The sequence below is a fragment of the Rhinoraja longicauda genome, chromosome 21 (assembly GCF_053455715.1).
Source record: "Rhinoraja longicauda isolate Sanriku21f chromosome 21, sRhiLon1.1, whole genome shotgun sequence".
In the NCBI taxonomy this organism is placed as follows: Eukaryota; Metazoa; Chordata; class Chondrichthyes; order Rajiformes; family Arhynchobatidae; genus Rhinoraja; species Rhinoraja longicauda.
This window is the reverse complement of record NC_135973.1, coordinates 7,152,874-7,176,864: the sequence shown is the minus strand read 5'-3', so window position 1 is coordinate 7,176,864 and position 23,991 is coordinate 7,152,874. Positions and strand designations below refer to the sequence as shown.

Below are 23,991 nucleotides of genomic sequence, written 5' to 3'. Positions count from 1 at the left end.
TAACCCAAGTTTGAATTTATTTTCTTTGGAACGGGGAGACTGAGAGATACCATTGAGGTGAATGCAAGTCATCAGGCGTCTACCTAGAGTAAGTAGGAAGGAAAATAGCGTACACAACTACCAGCCTTGGAGGGCATCTACAACACACGATGCCTCAGAAAAGCCACCAGCATCCACAAAGACTCCTCACACCCCTGCAATAGTCTGTTTGAACTTCTACCATCCGGCAGAAGCTACAAGGCCTTCTACGCCTGCACCTCCAGACCCAGGAACAGCTTCATTCCCAGGGCCATAGCTGCCATGAACCGGTCCTGCTGAGCCGGATGGCCACAACGCACAGTCAACCGGCACAGATCTACTTGCACTTTATTCTGTTTTAAAACTGTTTCTAATTTGTTTCATTGGGTTGTTTAAATTAATACTGATTAGCTAATTAATTTATTGCATCGTATGGGAGGTGCATTCCCAATCTCGTTGTACCCCTGTACAATGACAATAAAGATATATTGTATTGTATTGTATTGTATTAGGAAGTCCTACATGGAGCAAAAAAAGTCCAAAACAGGGGGCATAGTGAAAGTAATTGGTATGAATATTAAGGGGAGGGGGGGGGGGAATTGATGAGAAATATTTTCATTAAAAAGTAGGAAGAATCTGGAACTCATTGCTAACAGAGGCAAATTGATAATTATCACTGCTCTAACCTTTTAGGATGGAGATGAGGAATTTCTTTAGTCAGAGTCAGTACGGGTGTCGGGTGATGGGGAGAAGGCAGGAGAGATAGATCAGCCATGATGGAGTAGATTTGATGGGATGAATGGCCTAATTCTGCTCCTATCACTTATGATCTTATAGACAATAGGTGCAGGAGTAGGCCATTTGGCCCTTCGAGCCAGCACCGCCATTCCCGTGATCATGGCTGATCATGCACAATTGTTTATATTTTCCATACATCACTGATTGCGGAAATTAAACGATCCCAATTTAATCACTTTATAAAAAAAAAAAATTCTATGTTAGAATACTGATTGTAAAGTTCCAACACATTTTTGATTGGGCTGCTGCATCCCGTAAAACCATAACTTCAGTTTAATTCTTCGAAAACAACCCTTTAAATGAACCCCTTATGAACCTGTCAGGAAGCTGCCTGGAATTCAGAACAGAATGGGATTGAAGTCATATGTAGTTCAGCATAAGGCTAGCCCTGGATTATTTGCATAGTGTGGTCGTAATATATTTAGATATATACATAAAGCAGGAAAATAAATTCATCCCAGACATTTTTTGCTAACCCAGAAATCCAGGCATCTGCACCTCCTTGTTTCAACAAGGACAATGCATTCACTGTATCTAATTATTTGCAAATTAAAATTTACCAGCAGCTTCATTTTTAGTCTCTGGATAAAAAAATATCAAGAGAGCATTTTTGTTTTTTGCCTTCCACCTACTATAAGCCGCTGAAATGATTCATAGTAGTTTTACACTATTGCATTATTCACCAGAGCTAATTTTAGCTGTTGAATCACACTGAACTAAAACAGCACCAGAGTGTAATATTTTTGGCAAGACCGTTATGTCAACCAGAAACTGGAACTGTATTCTTAGGCATGCTGTGTGAGCAATCTTAAGCATGTGTGTCCTTGAGAGATACAAAGTGGTAAGAGGAGATTTTTAATTAGTTCAAAAGAAAAATCAAGAGCTATTTAAAATGCAAATATTAAATTAATATACAGATGGCGCTGAATTATATTCTGTAATTTGTTATTTCACTCATCTTGGCTGGCTTGTCCTTTTAGCTCTTCACTTCCCATCATGGAGGGACTCAAACAGTGATTCACTTATACTTCTTCCAATCTAGTGTACCGCATTCAGTGTTCACAATGTACTCTTCTACAAGCTAAATGCAGATTATAGAGTCTTACAGCGTGGAACAGGCCCTTCGGTCCAACTTGCCCACACCGACCAACGGCCCATCTACACTAGTCCCACCTGCCTGCATTTGGCCCATAATCCCTCCAAACCTGACCTGTCCATGTACCTGTCTAAATGTTTCTTAAACGTTGCGATAGTACCTGCCTCAAACACCCGATTGTCAGTTTGCTTTGCAAAACACCAGCGGAGGCAGATACAGTAGTCATGTTTAAGAGGCTTTTGGATAGGTACAATACAATACAATACAATATATCTTTATTGTCATTGTACAGGGGTACGACGAGATTGGGAATGCGCCTCCCATACCATAAATCAATTAGCTAGTCAGTATTCATTCAAACTTTAAACAACCCAATGAAACAAATTGGAACAGTTTTAAAACAGAATAAAGTGCAAGTAGATCTGTGCCGGTTCACTGTGCGAAGTGACCATCCGACTCAGCAGGACCGGTTCACATGCAAGTGCAGCGTGTAGAGGGATATAGATCATGCATAGTCAGATTTGACGCACACACTGTGGGCTGAAGGGCCCATACCTGCGCTATGCTGTTCTATATTCTATTTGACGATGAACTGGCAGATTGGCAGTCCTGGCGGTGGTAGGCAATAATTAAGATATGACAAAGCTTATTTATCTCAAAACTACACACCAGTCATTGAAGAGATGGAATGATAGAGAGAATGGTGCAGTTTTAAGGAATATTTAACGTATTAAATAATCATGAGGGGCGGCACAGTGGTGCAGCGGTAGAACTGCTGTCTTACAGCACCAGAGACCCAGGTTCGATCCTGACTACGGGTGCTGTCTGCACGGAGCCTGTACATTCTCTCCGTGACCACGTAGGTTTTGCCCGGGTGCTCCGATTTTCTTCCGCACTCTAATGTCGTACAGATTTGTAGCTTAATTGGCTTTGGTAAAGTTTGTAAATTGTCCCTAGTGTGTAGGATAGTGCTAATGTATAGGGATCGCTGGCCTGCGTGGACTCAATGGGCCAAAGGGCCTGTTTCCATGTTGTATCTCTAAACTAGACGTTATTTAAAGAATTAAAAAAGCAAATTAGTATGCTGCCGGGGATTTAAGACGAGCTGGCAAATTTGGAAGATAATGCACAATAAGGAATCGATTGAGGAATTTGACCTGGAGCCTGAAATTTGCGCAATCACAATTGTTATCTGAGGAATCTCACGAGGTTCTAAGTTTAGTTTAGATAACTATTGGCACATTTACCGAGGTCTTGTACTGAGAAGCCTTTGTTTGCGTGCTATCCCGTCAACGAAAAGACTGCATGAATACAATCAAGTCATCCACAGTGCACAAAGAAAGGACTAAGGAGACAACATTTAGTGCAAAGACACAACACTGATGTCCAATAAAGTCCAATTAAGTATAGTCCAAAGGTCTCCAATGAGGTAAGTAGCTGAAACCGCAGAGAGATCTACAAATATAGAGCATATATTCTGGAGATGGGCTAGATACAATGAAATTATAACTCCAAACCGGAGGCAACACAAAGTCAGGAAAGATACGTCCATGTAAGAAATGAGATCCGCCCAACAACTGTTTATGTGCACCGACACATCTTTATTGAGAATTTATTGTCCACAGGCACAAGATTACTTATAATCACAACAACAGACCATTGTTCTTTAAGAACAAATAAACCAAGATGTAAATACAGTAGATTCACTTAATTGTTTATATTTTCCATACATCACTGATTGCGGACACTACTTAAACACAGCATAAGCACCACTGTAACTGCTCTGGACTTTATATCCATGAACCTTAGTGGGGAGGGTGCACCATTTCCCACATTGGAATCTTTTGGATAATCGTTCTTTAAGTATGTTTTTACATGTACGTACAACTATTTGATTGTGCTTTCCCAATTTAATCACTTAAAAAAAAAAAAGAATTCTATGTTAGAATACTGATTGTAAAGTTCCAACAGATTTTTGATTGGGCTGCTGAATCCTGCAAAACCATAACTTCAGTTTAATTCTTCAAAAACAACCCCTTAAATTTAGCCAAATTATTTTGTTTCATTTGAGATTTATCCCAATGCAAGTAAAGATTCAAGGTACAGGTTTATTATAGGACAAAAGGACAATTTTGTACACTAGTTTGTAAAGGAATTGCGTGTGGAAAAAATCAAAGTGAATGTAGTGTACACCTATCTCTAGGTGGACTGTAATGGAAAGTATTGATGTGTATTTGGCCACTACCTTCGTTTAGTGGCCTATATCACCCATGTACCTGAGAAACAAAAAACACAATTCAGTCATCACTCAAAGGCATTTTCTGTCCCCAAGGAAAAAATAATTATAATCTAAGATAGACACAAAATGCTGGAGTAACTCAACAGGACAGGCAGCATCTTTGGAGAGAAGACCCTTCTTCAGATTAGAGTCAGGGAATGGGAAACAAGAAATATAGACGGTGATGTAGAGAGATATAGAACAAATGAATGAAAGATATGCAAAAAAGTAACGATGATAAAGGAAACAGGCCATTGTTAGCTGTTTGCTAGGTGAGAACGAGAAGCTGGTGCGACTTGGGTGGGGGGGGGGGGAATGGAGCAAGAGTTCCAGGCTCTGTACAAGTCCCACAGCCTCCATGCTGCAGGCTCCTTCATGACAGAAATCAAATTGTGTGTAATGAATAACCAGTGAATCATCACACATCTCAATGACATTTACTTTGTATAAGTTGAACTCAGTGACCAAAATAATTCAGTTTGAAATCATTTACAATCGTTTGCACGTTATTTTTTTTTAAGCACTTAAGAAAACCACTTAAATAAATTTAAAGGCCGGGTATAGAAATGTCAAGTAGTTTTAATCACTTAGGACTTTCATAAAGTATATCATTGTGAAGCATTCAGAATTCTGCTGGAGAAGGTGGTAGAGATTAAATGATGATTTTTGTGGGATTCAGAAGCAAGGGCAAGGAATACAAATTCAACGTATATCAGGATGGGGATTTAATTGAGATAGATGAGCCAAATGAATCCATTTTAACTGTGAGCCTCTAGTCTTCGAATCAAACCCATATCTCCAAAAGCAACATCTTTGCTGCTTTATAATGCGGTCTTTGGAGCAAAGTGAGTTCACCATACTAAACGGTAAGAATTTCTCGGTGATGAGTTTGTTTTGAATTGCAAACGTTCCATGAAATTATGGCATATAAGGTGCACTATAACCTATGCTGCACCACCAGGCCACGCCTGCACCACTAGTTTCCTTGCCAAAACAATGCACAAGTTATGATAACTGCCCAGATAACTCAGTGGCGATTACGACTTTTCTGCCATTGTAATCCCTTAAAACATCATCACACAGGAGTGTCAATACATTTCCAATGTATAAAGAGCCCTGACGCCTGGCAGTCGACTCAGTTGCCTGCCATCACCTTAGCCAATACAGCAACACAGGTATTTCAGCCAAAGATAATAGAGCAGAGCAAGATAGACCACTCGACCCTAAAAACTGTAGTATGTCACGGCGCCATTTTAGTAGGCAGAAACGTGCAGAAACATTTAAAAAGAAAAATAACAAAAATCTGTGAATTGATAGATGAGATATATTCTGCATTTTAATGATATCATCACACATACTGTTCCCCCAAAACACAGATTGCACTGCGAGAGGCATAGCGAAAGGCGGGTTTTGCCTACTAAAATGGTGGACATTACGCACCTTTGCGTACTACACTTCAGTATAGGCGATTTCAACGGAGTGGTCCATCTTGTTCCTCTCGTATCTTTGATTTCAGGTGCCTTTAATATGGGAAATTTTTAATTAAATTTTTTTAATGAATGCTTATTCTTTTTGCTATCCACTTTGCTGCTGTAACCCTGCAAATTTCCCCGTTGTGGGACGAATAAATTTTATAATATTAAAAAAAGTAAGGCATTGAATTGGACCATTTGCACCATTGTTTCACAGCTGAAGAGCCTTTCGTGACTCTTCATTAGTTAAGCTGAGACATTTTAAGTAGTTTAAAATCACCAGTTTAATCTTCTGAATTAATGGTTTTAAAACATCTGTGACTTACAATTATCCTGAATATTTAATATGGCGGCTGAGCGTGTCCATAACACAATTTGTGGTCCGAAGAAGGGACTCGACCTGAAACGTGACCTATCCATTTTCTCCATAGATGCTGCCTGGACCTGCTGAGTTACTCCAGCACTTTTGTGTCTCTTCGCTGTAAGTGATCTAGTTCAGGACAAGATTCCGCATTTTATCACTTGGTCAGGCCGACATTTACCTACTTGATTGATACAATGTGCGGTTCGTCATTGACTGGATACTTCTGATGTTTCTTAACTGTCACTAAAGATGTTGGGCACCTTCCATTAACTTCCCAGGAAAGTTTTGAAGTTCATTAATAGATGATCAGGATTTCAAACACTTTAATTTCAACAGAAGTTCACGAATGCATCAATGGACAGTGACAGTGGTAATCAGATACTTCTACACAAAAACAGTAACCAAATCAGACAAAGTCACCCGAGGTGACAAAATTAAGTGATACAAACTGGCACAAATTATGAACACTAATCAATAAGAATCAAATCTCACTACAACAGCCGTTGTCTGCTTTATTTGAAATAAAACCGTACAAATTGTTGTGAACGCTTTTAAAACAGTCAATATTGTAGAACCTTTTTCGAGTTTTGTATCGATTTTCCCCATTCACTTCACGCCAACCTTCACAGTTTGGATATCAGTGTACCAGTACCATTTTTGAAGACTATTTTCCCGAGGTTCTGAGCGCAAAATTCAAATGCACATTGGTGATTTCTCATTTCATGTAAAGCTTGATGGTCTGAATTAACTTTACACCAGCTGTACATCAATAAATGGGCACCTTGTTGGAATGTCACAATTTTACATTTGGCAGTGTAAGCATGGAAAACTATAATTATTCAGAAGTGGAAAAGGCTAGAGAAAATCTATTGCATTATCATTAACGCCACAAATTCAATTTGTAACGTCAATTTCTATAAAGGTTTTTCTTTCCTGCAAGAAACTATTTTGTCACATGGATCCAATATTGAAATTGACTATTTTGCATCTCTTGTCTCATGTTCCCAAGCACTTTGGACCCAATGAAGTACTTTTGAAATGTAGACACTATTTAGTTTTGATTAGAGATACAGCATGGAAACAGATGTCATCTGTTCACACCAGTTCCATGTTATCCCTCTTTCCCATCCTCCCCCTACACATTAGGGGCAATTTACAGAGGCCGATTAGCCCACAAACCTGCACGTCTTAGCGGTGTGGGAGGAAACCGAAGGCACAAGGTCAGAGGGAGAACATGCAAACTCCACATGGACAGAACCCAAGGTCAGGATTGAACCGGGGTCTCTGGTGCTGTGAGGCAGCAGCTCTACCAGCTGCACCACTGTGCCACCCCTGATGCACGTGTATGAAGCTTTGCAGATAATAAATCCACAACAAGCTCGCACAAACAATAATGTGATGTAATAACTTTAACTGAGGCGTGAATATTAGCCATCTGCTCCTCGAAAGAGGCCAGAGGGAGCTGGAGAGAGCAGATGAAGCCATTGTGTAATATCTCATCAGAAATACAGTGACTCCAGCGGGGGAACACTCCATTGCACATCTCCACACTGTTGTGAGCTAGGACTTGAATCCACCAGCGCAAGATTTGGATTTACAATAAATATTAATAGAATATTCCTGGATATTCAAGGATATTCTTGCTATTGAGGGCATGCAGCGTAGGTTCACTAGGTTAATTCCCGGAATGGCGGGACTGTCATATGTTGGAAGACTGGAGCGACTAAGCTTGTATACACTGGAATTTAGAAGGATGAGAGGGGATCTTATCGAAACGTATAAGATTATTAAGGGGTTGGACACGTTAGAGGCAGGAAACATGTTCCCAATGTTGGGGGAGTCCAGAACAAGGGGCCACAGTTTAAGAATAAGGGATAGGCCATTTAAAACTGAGATGAGGAAAAACTTTTTCAGTCAGAGAGTTGTGAATCTGTGGAATTCTCTGCCTCAGAAGGCAATGGAGGCCAATTCTCTGAATGCATTCAAGAGAGAGCAAGATAGAGCTCTTAAGGATAGCGGAGTCAGGGGGTATGGGGAGAAGGCAGGAACAGGGTACTGATTGAGAATGATCAGCCATGATCACATTGAATGGTGGTGCTAGCTCGAAGAGCCGAATGGCCTACTCCTGCACCTATTGTCTATTGTCTAAAAGATACAAAGTGCTGAAGCAATCAGTCTGAAGAAGAGTCCCAACCTGAAACGTCACCTATCCATGTTCTCCAGAGAAGCTGAGTTACTTCAGCACTTTGTGCCTTATTTTGTAAATCAGCATCTGCAGTTCCTTGGTTCTAACGTCAACTGAATCTCAACTGATTCTGGATTTGGGAAAGTAAGTAGGCAGTTATGAGGATAAGCAGAGTTTAAAAAATAGCTCACTAAAAGAATGATAAACTTGGGGAAACTGCATAACCAGAATGAGACTTGAAACAAAAATATTATTAGTAAAAGGAATTGATAAAGAAACATAGAGCATAAAAAACAATTAAGATTGCGGGGAGATGAAGTGGGGGTAAGTGTCTTGTTTCCATTTGGAAGATTGCAAATCTGCTTTTATAGCCTTTATTCCCAAATTCGGGAATAAAATGGGTAACATGGGAACAGGTACTACTTAATTTAAGAATCTTAACCATGCTGGCGTTAACTACAGTCAGTCAACCGCATTTGAATGTCTGATGGAATTTGCATCGTGGTTACAAAATGGCAGATGCTTTCCAGACCACAGGTTGCTTGAATTGTATTTGGTGAGAAATGCTTTAATTCTTATCTATCGTATGTATAACCTGAGAGCAAAAAGAAATATAATGACAATCCTTCATTTTCATCCCAAGCTCAGAAAAAAGATCTTGACCGTTGCTTCCTAGAGCCTGCTTAAATGACATTGCCAAAGACGAGATGGAAGGTTCCTAGTCAAGGACCCTTACAAACTGCTCAGCCTGTAACTCATTTTCACATCGGATTAAGGTTACTCTCTCTTTCATGAAGGCCCTCACAGGTCAGAGTGGTTTGAATCCATTTCCCAAAATTGAAAAACAAAACATGATCAAAGCAGGAGAGGTGCTGCCTTACAGCGCTGGAGACCTGGGTTTGGTCCGAACTACCCCTGCTGTCCGTATGGAGTTTGTACGTTCTCCCTGTGACTTACCTGGGTTTTCTCCGGGTGCACCGGTTTCCTCCCACACTCCAATGATGTGCACGTTTGTAGGTTATTTGGCTTGGTAATAATTATAAATTGTCCCTCGTGTGTGTAGGACAGTGTTAGTATGTAGTGTACGGGGATCGCTGGTCGGCACGGACTCAGTGGGCCATAGGGCCTGTTTCCATGCTGTATCTCTAAACTAAACTGAACTTCCCAAAACACTCATTCGATCTTACTTGCAGTATGGCGTTTAGTTCTGACCGTCACTTAGCAGAATGGTTGTCAACACTTCCGAAGGAGTGCAGAGGAGGTTTGCCAGAATGGCGCCAGAGATGAGAGACTCCAGATAGCTGGAGAATCATGAGGAACTAGGATTTGTTCTCTCCAAAACAGAGAAGGCCAAGGTTATATTTGGAAGAGGTGTTAAAAATCTTGTAAAGTTTTGATACAGTAAACACAGAAAAACTGTTTCCAGTGTCATGTGGATTATTCACAGAGGAGACAGTGGTAACAAAATTGATAATGAGAAAAAGATGACACAAGGGGGAAAGAATATGCAGCTGGGAAATGTTAATTTTGCCCTCACTTGCAGGAATACCACAGTAACTTCCTAAAAGGGAATAGGCTAAATATTTAAGTAACTCAGCGGGACAGGCAGCATCTCTGGATGGAAGGAATGGGTGACGTTTCGGGTCGAGACCCTTCTTCAAAGAAGAAGATACTGCCTGTCCCGCTGTGTTACTCCAGCATTTTGTGTCTATCTTCGGTTTAAACCAGCATCTGCAATTTGTTCCTACACATTGGATAAATATTTGCAGCATCTCTGGAAAGAAGGAATGGGTTGTGACCCGAAACATCACCCATTCCTTCTCTCCAGAGATGCCGACTGTCCCGCTGTTACTCCAACTTTTTGTGTCTAAGGATAAATATTTGTAGGGTTGTGGGGAAAGTAGGTGGATTTTCTTTGAGAAATCTCACACCAGCACTTTGGGGTTGAATAGACATTCTTCTGGGTGGCTACCATTCTATGTTAATTTTCTTCAAGTTGCATTCAGAGTTACACAGTGTGAAAACAGGCCCTTCGGCCCAACTCTCCTCCTGCGCTCCAGGGAATAAAGTCCTAGCCTACCAAACCTCTCCCTATAGCTCAGTCCCTTGAGTCCTGACAACATCCTCATAAATCTTTTCTGCACCCTTTCCAGCTTAACAACATGTTTCCTATAACAGGGGTGACCAAAACTGAACACAATTAAGTATGACTTTACCAATGTCTTATACAACTGTCTTAGACCTCCTAACTTCTATATTCAATACTCAATGTTATTGCCTTTAAAGATTTAAGAGTCAAGAATGTTTAATTATTATATGTTCTGTTATGGAATGGAGATTCATTTATTCACAGGGTGGTGAATCAGTGGAATCCACTGCCACAGAGGCTGTCATTGGGTATTCAAAGCAGAAATGAATAGGTTCTTGATTAGTCAGGGTGTCAAAGTTTACATGAAGAAGGCAGAAGAATGGTGTTGAGAGGGGAGATAGATCAGCCACGATCAAGGGGTGGAGCAGACTTGATGGGCCGAATGGCCTAATTCCGCTTCTCTGACTTATGGAACAAAGAAATTCTTACTTGCAACAGCACTACAGGATTGTAAACACAGGTTAAAAGGTGCTGCTTAGGTTGTCTCTCTTACAAACAAGGGTTATTACTGTTATATACAAGTGTTAACAGTTACAGTAACAAACTTATGCAAGCTATAGTCTTAATGCTATGTTGTTAAAACCATTAATCTTAACCTACAGATTCAGCAGAGCTTTCTCAACCCACACTCCCCGTGCCTCCTACATATCATTCACATAGTCAAAAGGATGTTTATTGTGTAGAACACAAAGTGCTGGAATTACTCGGCGGGTCAGGCAGCATCTCTGGAGGATGTGGATTGGCTACATTTCAGGCTGGGGCCCTTCTTCCGACGTGAACCTATATCCTCAGACTTATCCATGTCCTCCAGAGATGCTGCCTGACTCACTGAGTTACTCCTGCCCTTTATATTTTGCTCAGATTCCAGCATCTACAATTCCTTGTGTCTCCCCTTATCCGGTTGCCAACTGGCCCGTATTAGTCGGGACATCCTGTATTTTGGGCTAAATTAGTTTGTCCCGTACGGGACCGCCCTTGTCCCGTATTAGTAGGGTTGCCAGCTTCCTCACTCCCAAATAAGGGACAAAGGGTGATGTCACCGCCCCGCGCCCCACGTGACCTCACCCAGCCAGCGGCCACGTGCGTGCTCCCACTCCACCAATGGTGGCCGCCCGGGCCGGGAGGCCGCCATTGGTGGAGCGGGAGCACGTGGCCGCTGGCTGGGTGAGGTCACGTGGGGCGCGGGGCGGTGACGTCACCTTGTCCCGTATTTGGGAGTGAGGAAGTTGGCAACCCTACCTCTATATTAAGTTTGGTTTTGTTAAAGTAATAAAAAGGCACTGTTTGTTTCTCTGCAAAACAAAGACTCAGCGATATGTGTCAGAAGAGTTATTATCAGCTAATTTAGCACTTCACATTTTTATTTTACCCAAGAACAAAATTAATGCATATTTGGGAAGAAGTTATTTAATTTGTCCCTTTCTGTATTAATCGTGTGCCACTTGCCAACTGTTTTTCATTGCTAATGTGTTTTTCTATTGGATTATTTAGAATCTATAATAAATCTTGTAACGTTAACATTATTTTAAATCCTCCACTTGCAACCTTTCAAAAATAAAGTAGGAACCAACAGTTTGGTTTCTACCAAGACATCTTCTTTGGATAATTGGTCAGCACATTGCTACATTTCTAGAAACTGGCCAATTGACCCATAAGTGCATTATTGAATATATCCACTGACTGTATTCCATTTCTCTTTAAAATAAATCCCCATACCATCAAACTGGAAAATATTTCCACCTCACCAGCCCACATATTTAGCTTTTATAAAATGTTTGGCACATCTGTGATTACAAAATTAAATTCAAAAAGTTGTACCAGTGATGATATTTAAGTAACTTTGTTTGAATCTATCTTGCCTCAATCATGTATGTGTGACATTTAATTGACTTGCCGACGAAAACAAAATATAAAAAAATTGCACTTTTTTTATCCCCCTGGCACCAGTTTGTTAAATTGTTACAAAGGTTTTATGCTGGTGAAATGTTAACGTTCACATATTATATATACACTTACCCAACTGGTCGCACATACATACAATCACAACAGGATATGGGATGCTTTAGACTGTTTTAACATCGTTACAATTGCATCCCCTTATTCCTAGTCAAATAAGTTCCAGTATATTTTGTCGGCATGGACCTGAAGGCTCAAAGAATAGATTAGCTGGATTACAAAGGTTTAAAAGACTCTCTTCTGCAATGGTGACTTTCCCCTTTGGGTTAATTATGATCAAATTCATGTACAATTCCATTCACAGACCTACTATAAGAATGAGATTACTGTACAAAACACACACACACACACACACACACACACACACAAACTTTAGGTTATATAGAAACAGCCAGGCTGCACTAAAGTCACGACCAATACCACTTGAGTAATGTTCTAATCAATCGAATACATCTGCAATCACATGTATAAAACAGTATTTTAAAATATTTCCATGGTACCAATTCAAAAGTTCAGCTGACCTTTTTTTTCTAAGTCGCTCTATTCATCTTTTTAAATGCTTTGCAGCTACACAGTTAAATTGGACAGCAGGAATACAGACAAAAATCACATCCCCACTTGACTCTGAGCATTGACAAGTTAAAGCTTTATACACCACTAAAAACTCAGCACATCATGTGGAATCGTGAATCATGAGTTCACACAGATAGGCCCAAACAAGAGAGTTCCGAGAAAACACTGAATAAGTTCTTTATCGTTGGAAGAGGCTGTTTCCAACTTATATTCTACATATTAATACAAGAATGACAATACCACTAATATAGTGAGTACACTACATTATTAGCCAAAGAAAGTTTTACCCAGCATCAGTTTAGCACACGAAAAGCCTAATGATCATAGACAGCACTTTAGTACTCTTGCGGTTCACCAATCAGTGAACAACCCACACTGCGCCACAGATTAAATCTGTACCACAATATCCCTTTTCCATTGGCCTACATAGGCTTCAGTTTAATGAGTCAAATATCAAATCTCAAAGTGCAGCTTTACAAATTTACAAATTCCATCGCCATTTTGACTCGGTCTTTTGTGGGGGAAGTGGGTGCAAACACTTTGAAATGTAAATTGTTTGCAAGTTGGTGCAGTTGATTAGGACCCTTGGAACGGATTGCCAAGTCTCAGGTCGAGTGTATTGGAGTGGGCTGGGGGAGAAACAAAGGGCAATGAGCAGATTTGATGTTCGATAGGCTGGATTAGAAATCTATCTAGGCCAACGAAAGGGAGACTGTACTTTGAAATGACAAGAAGGACCTGTGGCCTCTAATATGACGGCACTTGGTATCCCTTGGCGGTCGTCCCCAGGTTTTCAGCAAACGGAGGGCTCTGGAAGGTTTCCGTGTTCTCGATCCCAGTACTGAACGGAGGGTGGCCAGCGTCCAAGTGATCATGGGAGAAGAGTGAAGAGTCAGCTCCCAAATGGTACCTCTGCCACGCCTTGAAGGTTAGACCAGCCTTTAATGAGATTCATTAAAGGAGAAAATATATAGTTATGCTTGTTAGTGTGTGATAAACAGGCAAAATACAACAGTAGCACAGTTAATCTAATGGGACTATGTTAGTCAAGTCTCTTTACTCTTTACAATACAGTATTCCACGACCTGACTTTGATTCAATGATACTTTATTGTCACCTGAGCCTAGGTACAGTGAAATGCTTTGTTTTGCGCGCAAACTGGTAAAATCATGCAGCAGTCCTCACCTAGGCAGTACACAAGTGTCCGAAGAAGGGTCTCGACCCGAAACGTCACCCATTCCTTCTCTCCCGAGATGCTGCATGACCCGCTGAGTTACTCCAGCATTGTGTGTCTACCTCCGTTTTTAACCAGCATCTGCAGTTTTTTTCCTACGCGATTGTCGCCACGTTTTAGCGCCGACAATGTTACAAACGTTCACCGAACTGTCCTATCTACTGCCTGCTGCCACACGCTGGGTCCCCCATCTATCTCGGTGACCTCCACCCTACTGGGCCCCCCCCCCCCCTGTTCTCCGATGACCCTGCTCGCTCTCTGTGCAAATAATAGTGTTCACATATTCCTATAACGTTCCTTGTTTACTTTAGGTGTCCAATCTTGTGCTTGAGTTTGACGACTGTATTTATGTATACAGTATTATCTGATCTGTTTGGATAGCATGAAAAGCAAAGCATTTCACTGTACCTCGGCACATGTGACAATGATAAACCTAAACCAACAAGCATGCATGCACGCAGTGATTTTTGTTTAAAGTTCATGTGAATCTCTCAGCGTCATCCAAATGAGTTTTGGATAATTTCATAAAGTTTACAAGTTAGCAATTTATTTTCAACATCCACGTCCCGAGATTTACTTCCGCCTGAATTCACTTAGTTATTCATTACCAGTATTTTTTTACCTGTGAGAAATTATTTTAAAATTCATTTATTTTTGGGTCAGTCCAATTCAATTTCGGTTTGTAACGGAAGTCATGACATATTGAGAATGCAACCAGGGATTTGTTGTTTGCAAAGTGACTCAGTCCTTTGCACCGCAGAAAAATTAATGTGTTCTGTACTATAGGTAGGTTATTACATGCAATGAAATTAAATTCACAAAAAGATGGTCACGTCAGCTCACAAAATACAAATGAATTTTGGTCTTTTTTTGTCATGCAGGAATTTTTTTGGTTATATCTTAATCCTGACTAAGCTACACTATGTTTGTTAAGGTACATATAAAGTGGTGGAAACAGAGATGCCAATATTTCAAATTTTAGGAAAGATAGAAGCAAAATGCTGGAGTAACTCAGCGGGTCAGGCAGCATCTCTGGAGAAAATGGGTAGATGTTTGGGTGACGTCCCCTATCCATTTTCCCCAGAGGTGCTTGCCTGACCCTGAGTCAAACAGCATTTTGTGTCTATCTTTGGTACCAGCCAGCATCTGCAGTCCCTTTTATTACACTTTAAATTTTAGTACCAGCTGATTTAATGTACAATATCATAATTCTCATTACATTTAGAAGATAGATCAGAACAGTACAGGGCAGGCCCTTCGGCCCACAATGTCTGTGCCGAACATACGCTGCTAAAATATACTAATTTATAGACACAGAAGAGTATAAGGCAGGAAGAGGCCATTCAGCCCTAAAGTCCGTGCCGAACATAATGTCAAAATAAACTAATCTATAGAAGAGAGAACAGGAAGAGGCCATTCAGCCCACAACATCTGTGCCGAACATGATGTCAAAAAAAAACGAATCCACTGAACATAAAACATTTGATTTCATTACATTCCAGATTGTTGGCCATTCTGCTCGCTATGATATCAATTTTGTAGGAATTATTTTGATCAAATCATGAATATAAATTGAAAATAATCTCTTGCCTGCTATTTTCTCTGAAGCTAAAATGAGTCTCAAATTCCACACTATATTGTGAAATACCAGCACGGTTAGCTTTGTGTTTGTGCATGCAAGATGTCACTGCAGAACATCTTTGTATTACATGATTAAGACTGCAGAGACTATATTTGTATGCTTCGGTTAGAGTTAATATTATGCACCAAATTATCTGCACTCATTAGAGTGCAAGATGAAATAAATTATTATAAATAATTTAATGCTTTCTGTCAATGTTATTAAAATAGTGATGTGAAAGGGAAACAGAGTCAGGATGTTAACAGATTTATACTGGTGAAGATGGTGAAGACTGAAGAACCAGTCTTTGGACATCTTCAATGAAACCTATATTTTTTCGTTTGTCGAAGGCCAAAAGAGACAAGTATCCCTGCAAAAAAATTGACAGAATTGATCACAACTTTATAAATCCATTAAAAAAAATGCATCTGAGTTAGAATTACCTGGAATCTTTGTTCTATACAAACAAGCATGCAACTCAGTTTGATACTCCTTTTAGAGTCACAGAGTCCTACAGCATGGGAACAGGCCCTTCGGCCTAACTTGCCCGTGCCGACCAAAATGCCCCATCTACGCTTCTCCTACCTGCTGTCATTTAGTCCATATTCCTCCAAACGTTTCCAGTTCATGGACCTGTCCAAATGTTGTTACAGTACCTCCCTCAACTACCTCCTCTGGCAGCATATAATATATATATAAGATAGCATAAAAGAGGGTGGTGGATATATATATATATATATCCACCACCCTCTTTTTAGTTTAGTTTAGTTTAGAGATACAGCGCTGAAACAGGCCCTTTGACCCACCTGTACATCATTGGAGTGTGGGAGGAAACCGATGCATCCAGAGTAAACCCACGCAGGTCACGGGGAGAATGCTCCCTTTCCCTTCTCTACACACCAATGTTACACAAGCCAATTAACATAGAAACATAGAAAATAGGTGCAGGAGTAGGCCATTCGGCCCTTCGAGCCTGCACCGCCATTCAATATGATCATGGCTGATCATCCAGCTCAGTAACCTGTACCTGCTTTCTCTCCATACCCCCTGATCCCTTTAGCCACAAGGGCCACATCTAACTCCCTCTTAAATATAGCCAATGAACTGGCCTCAACTACCTTCTGTGGCTGAGAATTCCACAGACTCACCACTCTCTGTGTGAAGAAATGTTTTCTCATCTCGGTCCTAAAAGACTTCCCCCTTATCCTTAAGCTGTGACCCCTGGTTCTGGACTTCCCCAACATCGGGAACAACCTTCCCACATCTAGCCTCTCCAACCCCTTAAGAATTTTATATGTTTCAATAAGATCCCCCCTCAGTCTTCTAAATTCCAGCGAGTATAAGCCTAGTCTATCCAGTCTTTCTTCATATGAAAGTCCTGCCATCCCAGGGATCAATCTGGTGAACCTTCTCTGTACTCCCTCTAAGGCTAGAATGTCTTAACCTACAAACCCGTAGGTCTTTGGGATGCGGGGGGAAATTGGAACACCTGGAAGAAACCCATGCGGTCGCAGGGAGAATGTGCAAATATACATTAATGACTTAGACGAAGGGATTAAAAGTACCATTAGCAAATTTGCAGATGATACTAAGCTGGGGGGTAGTGTGAATTGTGAGGAAGATGCAATAAGGCTGCAGGGTGACTTGGACAGGTTGTGTGAGTGGGCGGATACATGGCAGATGCAGTTTAATGTAGATAAGTGTGAGGTTATTCACTTTGGAAGTAAGAATAGAAAGGCAGATTATTATCTGAATGGTGTCAAGTTAGGAGGAGGGGGAGTTCAACAAGATCTGGGTGTCCTAGTGCATCAGTCAATGAAAGGAAGCATGCAGGTACAGCAGGCAGTGAAAAAAGCCAATGGAATGTTGGCCTTCGTAACAAGAGGAGTTGAGTATAGGAGCAAAGAGGTCCTTCTACAGTTGTACCGGGCCCTGGTGAGACCGCACCTGGAGTACTGTGTGCAGTTTTGGTCTCCAAATTTGAGGAAGGATATTCTTGCTATGGAGGGCGTGCAGCGTAGGTTCACTAGGTTAATTCCCGGAATGGCGGGACTGTCGTATGTTGAAAGGCTGGAGCGATTGGGCTTGTATACACTGGAATTTAGAAGGATGAGGGGGGATCTTATTGAAACATATAAGATAATTAGGGGATTGGACACATTAGAGGCAGGAAACATGTTCCCAATGTTGGGGGAGTCCAGAACAAGGGGCCACAGTTTAAGAATAAGGGGTAGGCCATTTAGAACGGAGATGAGGAAGAACTTTTTCAGTCAGAGAGTGGTGAAGGTGTGGAATTCTCTGCCTCAGAAGGCAGTGGAGGCCAGTTCGTTGGATGCTTTCAAGAGAGAGCTGGATAGAGCTCTTATGGATAGCGGAGTGAGGGGGTATGGGGAGAAGGCAGGAACGGGATACTGATTGAGAGTGATCAGCCATGATCGCATTGAATGGCGGTGCTGGCTTGAAGGGCTGAATGGCCTACTCCTGCACCTATTGTCTATTGTCTATTGTCTATTGAGATCAGGATCAAACCCAGGTCTCTGGTGTTGCGAGGCGGCAACTCTACCGCTGTGCCACTGTGATCACCCTGTAGGCTGTTTACTACAAAATGAAACTCAAGAAATCATTTTAATAATTGTAGGACGCGATGGCATAACATTTTGGACAAAAGCATTTAGATTTTTCTTTGACCTGGCTTTTATTCTCTTCTACAGTTTGACTGGAGTATTAGATGAAAGGGCCTCAAAATTAGCGGGTTCAAAATCGCTCACAGTGCTGTTTTGTTTAGTTTAATTTAGAGATACAGTGTGGAAACGGGCCCTCTGGCCCTCCCAGTCTGCACCCACCAGCGATCACCAGTACACTCGTTCTACCCTACACACACTAGGGACAATTTACAGAAGCCAACCAACCTACAAACCTGCATGTGGGAGGATACCAGGAGCACCCAGAGAAAACCCACGCTGTCACAGGGAGAATGTGCAAACGCCATACAGACAGCACCCGTAGTCCGGATCGAACTGGGGTCTCTTGCGCTGTGAAGCAGCAGGTCTATCGCCGCGCCACAGTGCCGTTCTGTGGGAAACACCATGAGGTACTTACCCAGGACAGTATGGAAAAGAAAGAGAAGGCAACAGCAGCCCGGGCAGCATCGGCACCTTGGTTGAGAGGAAGGTTTTCTGATGAAGTGTATTGCCACTGATTTGCCAAAAAACAGAAGCTTACAAACCACAAGAATGTCCATAGTCCTGAAACGGATTCAGAAGGGGTAACATTAATAAGTGAAAAGCAAAAAAATAAAAATGCAAATGCAGTAAGTCAGTAATAAGAACAGAAATTGATCGAGCTACTCGATACGTGAGACAACATCTGTGGAGAGAGAGAACGATGATGCTGTGAGGTTGCAGGGTGACTTGGACAGGTTGTGTGAGTGGGCGGATGCATGACAGATGCAGTTTAATGTGGATAAGTGTGAGGTTATCCACTTTGGTGGTTAGAATAGGAAGGCAGATTATTATCTGAATGGTGTCAAGTTAGGAAAAGGGGACGTACAACGAGATCTGGGTGTCCTAGTGCATCAGTCACTGAAAGGAAGCATGCAGGTACAGCAGGCAGTGAAGAAAGCCAATGGAATGTTGGCCTTCTTAACAAGAGGAGTTGAGTTTAGGAGAAAAGAGGTCCTTCTGCAGTTGTACAGGGCCCTAGTGAGACCGCACCTGGAGTACTGTGTGCAGTTTTGGTCTCCAGATTTGAGGCAGGATATTCTTGCTATTGAGCACATGCAGCGTAGGTTTACTAGGTTAATTCCCGGAATGGACAACTAGGCTTGTATACACTGGAATTTAGAAGGATGAGAGGGGAACTTATCGAAACATATAAGATTATTAAGGGGTTGGACACGTTAGAGGCAGGAAACATGTTCCCAATGTTGGGGGAGTCCAGAACCAGGGGATACAGTTTAAGAATAAGGGGTAGGCCATTTAGAACGGAGATGAGGAAAAACTTTTTCAGTCAGAGAGTTGTAAATCTGTGGAATTCTCTGCCTCAGAAGGCAGTGGAGGCCAAGCCTCTGAATGCAGTCAAGAGAGAGCTAGATAGAGCTCTTAAGGATAGCGGAGTCAGGGGGTATCTGGAGAAGGCAGGAACGGGATACTGATTGAGAATGATCAGCCATGATCACATTGAATGGTGGTGCTGGCTCGAATGGCCTACTCCTGCACCTATTGTCTATTGTCTATTGTTAAAGGGTCCCGACCCGAAACGTCACCGATCCATGTTCACCAGAGATGCTGCATGACCTGCCGAAGTGCTTACTCCAGCACTTTGTGTCCTTTTGTGTATTAACCAGCATCTGCGGTTCTTTGTTTTGAAAGCTTCAGGTTACTGCTCTTCACTGGACTGGAAAAATGGAAAAAAAACAAGGATGTTTTCTAGAACAAAAGGACACAAAGTGCTGGAGTAACTCAGCGGGTCAGGCAGCATCTCTGGAGAACATGGAAAGGTGACGTCTCAGGTCGGGACCCTTCTTCGCCCTAACTCTCAAAGGATGGTTTATGTTGCACAGAGGGGAGGGAATGCTGGCCAATGGGACAAGACACTGATGTGTCGTGGGTCTGACGAGTGGTCCCGACCCCGAATCATCACCTCTCCATGTTCTCCAGAGATGCTGTCTGACCCGCTGAGTTTCTCCAGCTTTTTTTGTGTCTATCTTCGGTTTAAACCAGCATCTGCAGTCCCTTCCTGCACTGAATGAGGTACTGTTAAGATTCACTCAGAAGCCTGGGCCATTGTCATTTTCTTTTGTCAAAATTAACAAACATCCTTCTGTTGATTTGTAAGTCAAAAGAACGATGCATTTCAATTAAGGGTAATATGTTACGTGGGATAATTTACTGGAATAGGGTATATTTGTTGCTTGATTGGTTATGCAAATGATTAAACTAATCTCGTAAAATACAAGTTTTAATCCCACCATTGGAATTTACGAATTTAAATCTGTTTTTAAAACTGAACTGAGTTCACACATTTTCAGTATTGGTGGAGGGTTCAGTCTTACCATCAAGACCGTATAAATATATACACATTGACTTTTCCTTCAGCAAATCTGCTCTGAACAATTCTACCCAAGAACATCTTTGCACACAACAAAACTATTTGTATTCCGCTTGGGTAGATTACAACCCAAAGGTATGAACATTGAATTCTCCAATTTTAGGTAACTAACCTACAAATACCTCCCCTCCCCTCCCCTCCCCTTCCCTTCTCTTCCCTGTGCACTCACTTCTCCCCTTCCCATTCTCTCTACCCCCTTCCTCCTATATCCCCTGCTCTGGATTCATAATTTGCACCTCTTCGATCCGTATCTCCTCATTTCACACTTTCTGTCTTTTTTTCATCTCTGGCCTTTGCCCAACAATCTGCCAATCATAAGATCATAAGGGATGGGAGTAAAATTACACACCATTGGGCCCATCAAGTCTACTCCGCCATTCAATCATGGCTGATCTATCTCTCCCTCCTAACCCCATTCTCCTGCCTTCTCCCCATAACCTCTGACACAAATCAAAACGCACCCGCCAGACTTTGACTTTGGTGTTGCCCATCTCTTTTCCAGATTTCTTCCCCCACCTCAATCGGTCTGAAAAAAGGTCCTGACCCAAAACGTCGCCTATCCATGTCCCCCTGAGATGCTGCCTGACCCCACTGAGTTACTCCCGCACTTTGTGTCTATTCGTATATCTCTGTAATGCTGTCTCATTCTTACCCAAATGTAGTTACCAAAATGATAACTGTTCTCGAGGTTAGGTTTTAACGGCTGTAACATCATCTCTGGTTAGGAAATAGGAGGTGTAGGTCGGCTGGGATTAAGTGCATTCCTGGGAGGAATGGTGGGGATTAAGAGTTTAAGCAAGAAGAAAGTCAGGTGGGCAAAATGGGGTGATCAGGTAGGTCCAGCAGATAAGATTATGGACAATCCAAATAAAATTCAGAAGTTTATGAAGGGAAATTGGGTAACTGGGGAGAGAATAGGGACCCTCAAAAACCACATTACCACTTCCTCTGGCGGCTCATTCCATATCCCCACCACTTCTGTGTGGAAAAACCTGCCCCTCGTGTCCCTTAGAAATCTTTCCCTTCTTGCCTCAGATATTTATGGGGAAGTCTTTGTGAAGTAAATGGAACGGAATTTCAGAAATAGCATATTGTGGCGGTACCCGGGGATTAGGCCACTCCCTGGATCATCCTCCTCGGCACGGGTTGGACAGGGCTGGGGAAGGGACTAGTGCCACGGGGTTTGCCTGACGGGGCTAGAGAGATAACTCGTGCTTGAGACTGAAGAGAGTGTGGATGTTCTGTTGCTGCATTAAAATTACTGTTAATACCTACCTGGCGTCTTGCCTGATTCCTACTGCGTCCAGACCCACTACAATATCTAATTTGAACTTTGAGGCAAATCTAAACCCATGACCGAATGGTGAAAGGCCTTGATGGAATGGATGTGGAGAGGATGTTTCCACTAGTGGGAGACTCTCGGACCAGAGGGTCCAGAATAAAGGGGTGTACCTTTAGAAAGGAGATGAGGAGGAATTTCTTTAGTCAGAGGGTGGTGAGTCTGTAGAATTCATTACCGTAGAGGGCTGTGGAGGCCAAGTCATCGGGTATTTTTAAAGGGGATCGACAGATTCTTGATTATTACGGGTGTCAGGGGTTATGGGGAGAAGGCAGGAGAATGGGGTTGAGAGGGAAAGATAGATCGGCCATGATAGCCGGATTAGTCCCGATGGGCCAAATGGCGTAATTCTTCTCCTATGACTAATGAACTGATGAACCTTGCTCCAATCGTCATCGTGAATAAAGCTGCCGCTATTTGCATTGGGTCTTTTGACATCCAGTTCGACCAATTTTGATTTTTAATTAACAGTGATGACTATACAGAGATTAACAGAACAGGAACAATCCTCTTCATGGCTCGTTGATTCCAAATTAAGGAAGCACTTTAAAGTGCTGTTTGCATAAAAGGAAGTGAAAATTCTAAAACCACGAGGTAAAAATGTTACCCAGAACAAATCTCATCTTTCTGATGCAGTGCTGTGCCACAGTCTATGTAAGTTGTTCGTTTTCTATGAATGTTGGCCTCCATTTTGTTTTACCTACTTTAACAGAGAGCCACGGGATCAGTGGTACGTTTTAGAGATGTAGCGCGGAAACAGGCCCTTCGGCCCACCGTGTCCACACCGAACAGCGATCCCCGTACACAAACGCTATCCAACACACAGTAGGGACAATTTAAATTTCTACCAAGCCAATTGACCATGAACCTGTATGTCTTTGGAGTGTGGGAGGAAACCGAAGATCTCGGTCAAAACCCACGCGGTCACGGGGAGAACATACAAAGTCCATACAGACAGCAAGCACCCTTAGACAGGATTGAACCTGGGTCTCTGGCCCTGTAAGGCAGCAACCCTACTGCTGTGCCACCGTGCCGCCCTAGGTACATGAATATGCAGGGAATGGAAGGACATGGATTATGTGCAGGCAGATAAGAGTTGGGCTTGGCCTCATGTTAGGCACGGGCTCTGTAGGCCGAAGGTCCTGTTCCCGTGCTGCACTGTTCTATTTTCCAAGCACTCGTTGATCAAGAATCTGTCAACCTCCACCTTAAAAATATCCATTGACTTGGCCTCCACAGCCTTCTGTGGCAATGAATTCCACAGATTCACCACCTTCTGACTAAAGAAATCCCTCCTCATCTCCTTTCTAAAGGTATGTCCTTTTATTCTGAGGCTGTGACCTCTGGTCCTAAACTCTCCCACTAGTAGTAACATCCTCTCCTAATTCACTCCAGGCCTTTCATTATTCGGTAAGTTTCAATGAGGTCCCCCCTCATCCTTCTAAACTCTAGCTAGTACAGGCCCAGTGCCGTCAAACTTGGCAAGTCAGAGATTATTACTTCACAAAACAACTTTCTAAAAATAGAGCTGTTGATTCTGTAAATGCTGTGCAAATACAAAATGAATCATTTGCAAGTTTACTTATTTTCAATACATGTGTAGGAAAGAACTGCAGGTGCTGGTTTAAATCGAAGGTAGACACACAATGCTGGAGTAACTCAGCGGGACAGGCAGCATCTCTGGAGAGAAGGAATGGGCGATGTTTCGGGTCGAGATCCTTCTTCAGACTGATATCAGGGGAGTGGGCGCCCACTCTTTGTCCCGCCCACTCCCCTGACAACAGTCTGAAGACGGGTCT

General features: G+C 42.1%; 1 protein-coding gene across 2 annotated transcripts in view; it reads right to left on the bottom strand.

Moving 5' to 3' along the window:
* Nucleotides 1-3,492: 3,492 nt before the first annotated feature.
* syngr3a (synaptogyrin 3a) overlaps nucleotides 3,493-23,991 on the bottom strand; it is a 48,815-nt gene continuing 28,316 nt past the window's right edge. The window contains exons 3-5 of one of the 2 annotated variants that reach the window (XR_013548670.1): nucleotides 18,844-18,989; nucleotides 11,600-13,828; nucleotides 3,493-11,365 (exon numbers count right to left, since the gene is read on the bottom strand). Coding sequence is in view for 1 of the 2 variants with exons in the window: in XM_078417680.1 (XP_078273806.1) it covers nucleotides 13,637-13,828; nucleotides 18,844-18,989 (338 nt within the window). In the remaining variant the exon portion in view is untranslated. Of the gene's footprint in view, nucleotides 11,366-11,562; nucleotides 13,829-18,843; nucleotides 18,990-23,991 lie in introns of those variants that run through there. The other variant, XM_078417680.1, reaches the window with a different exon arrangement.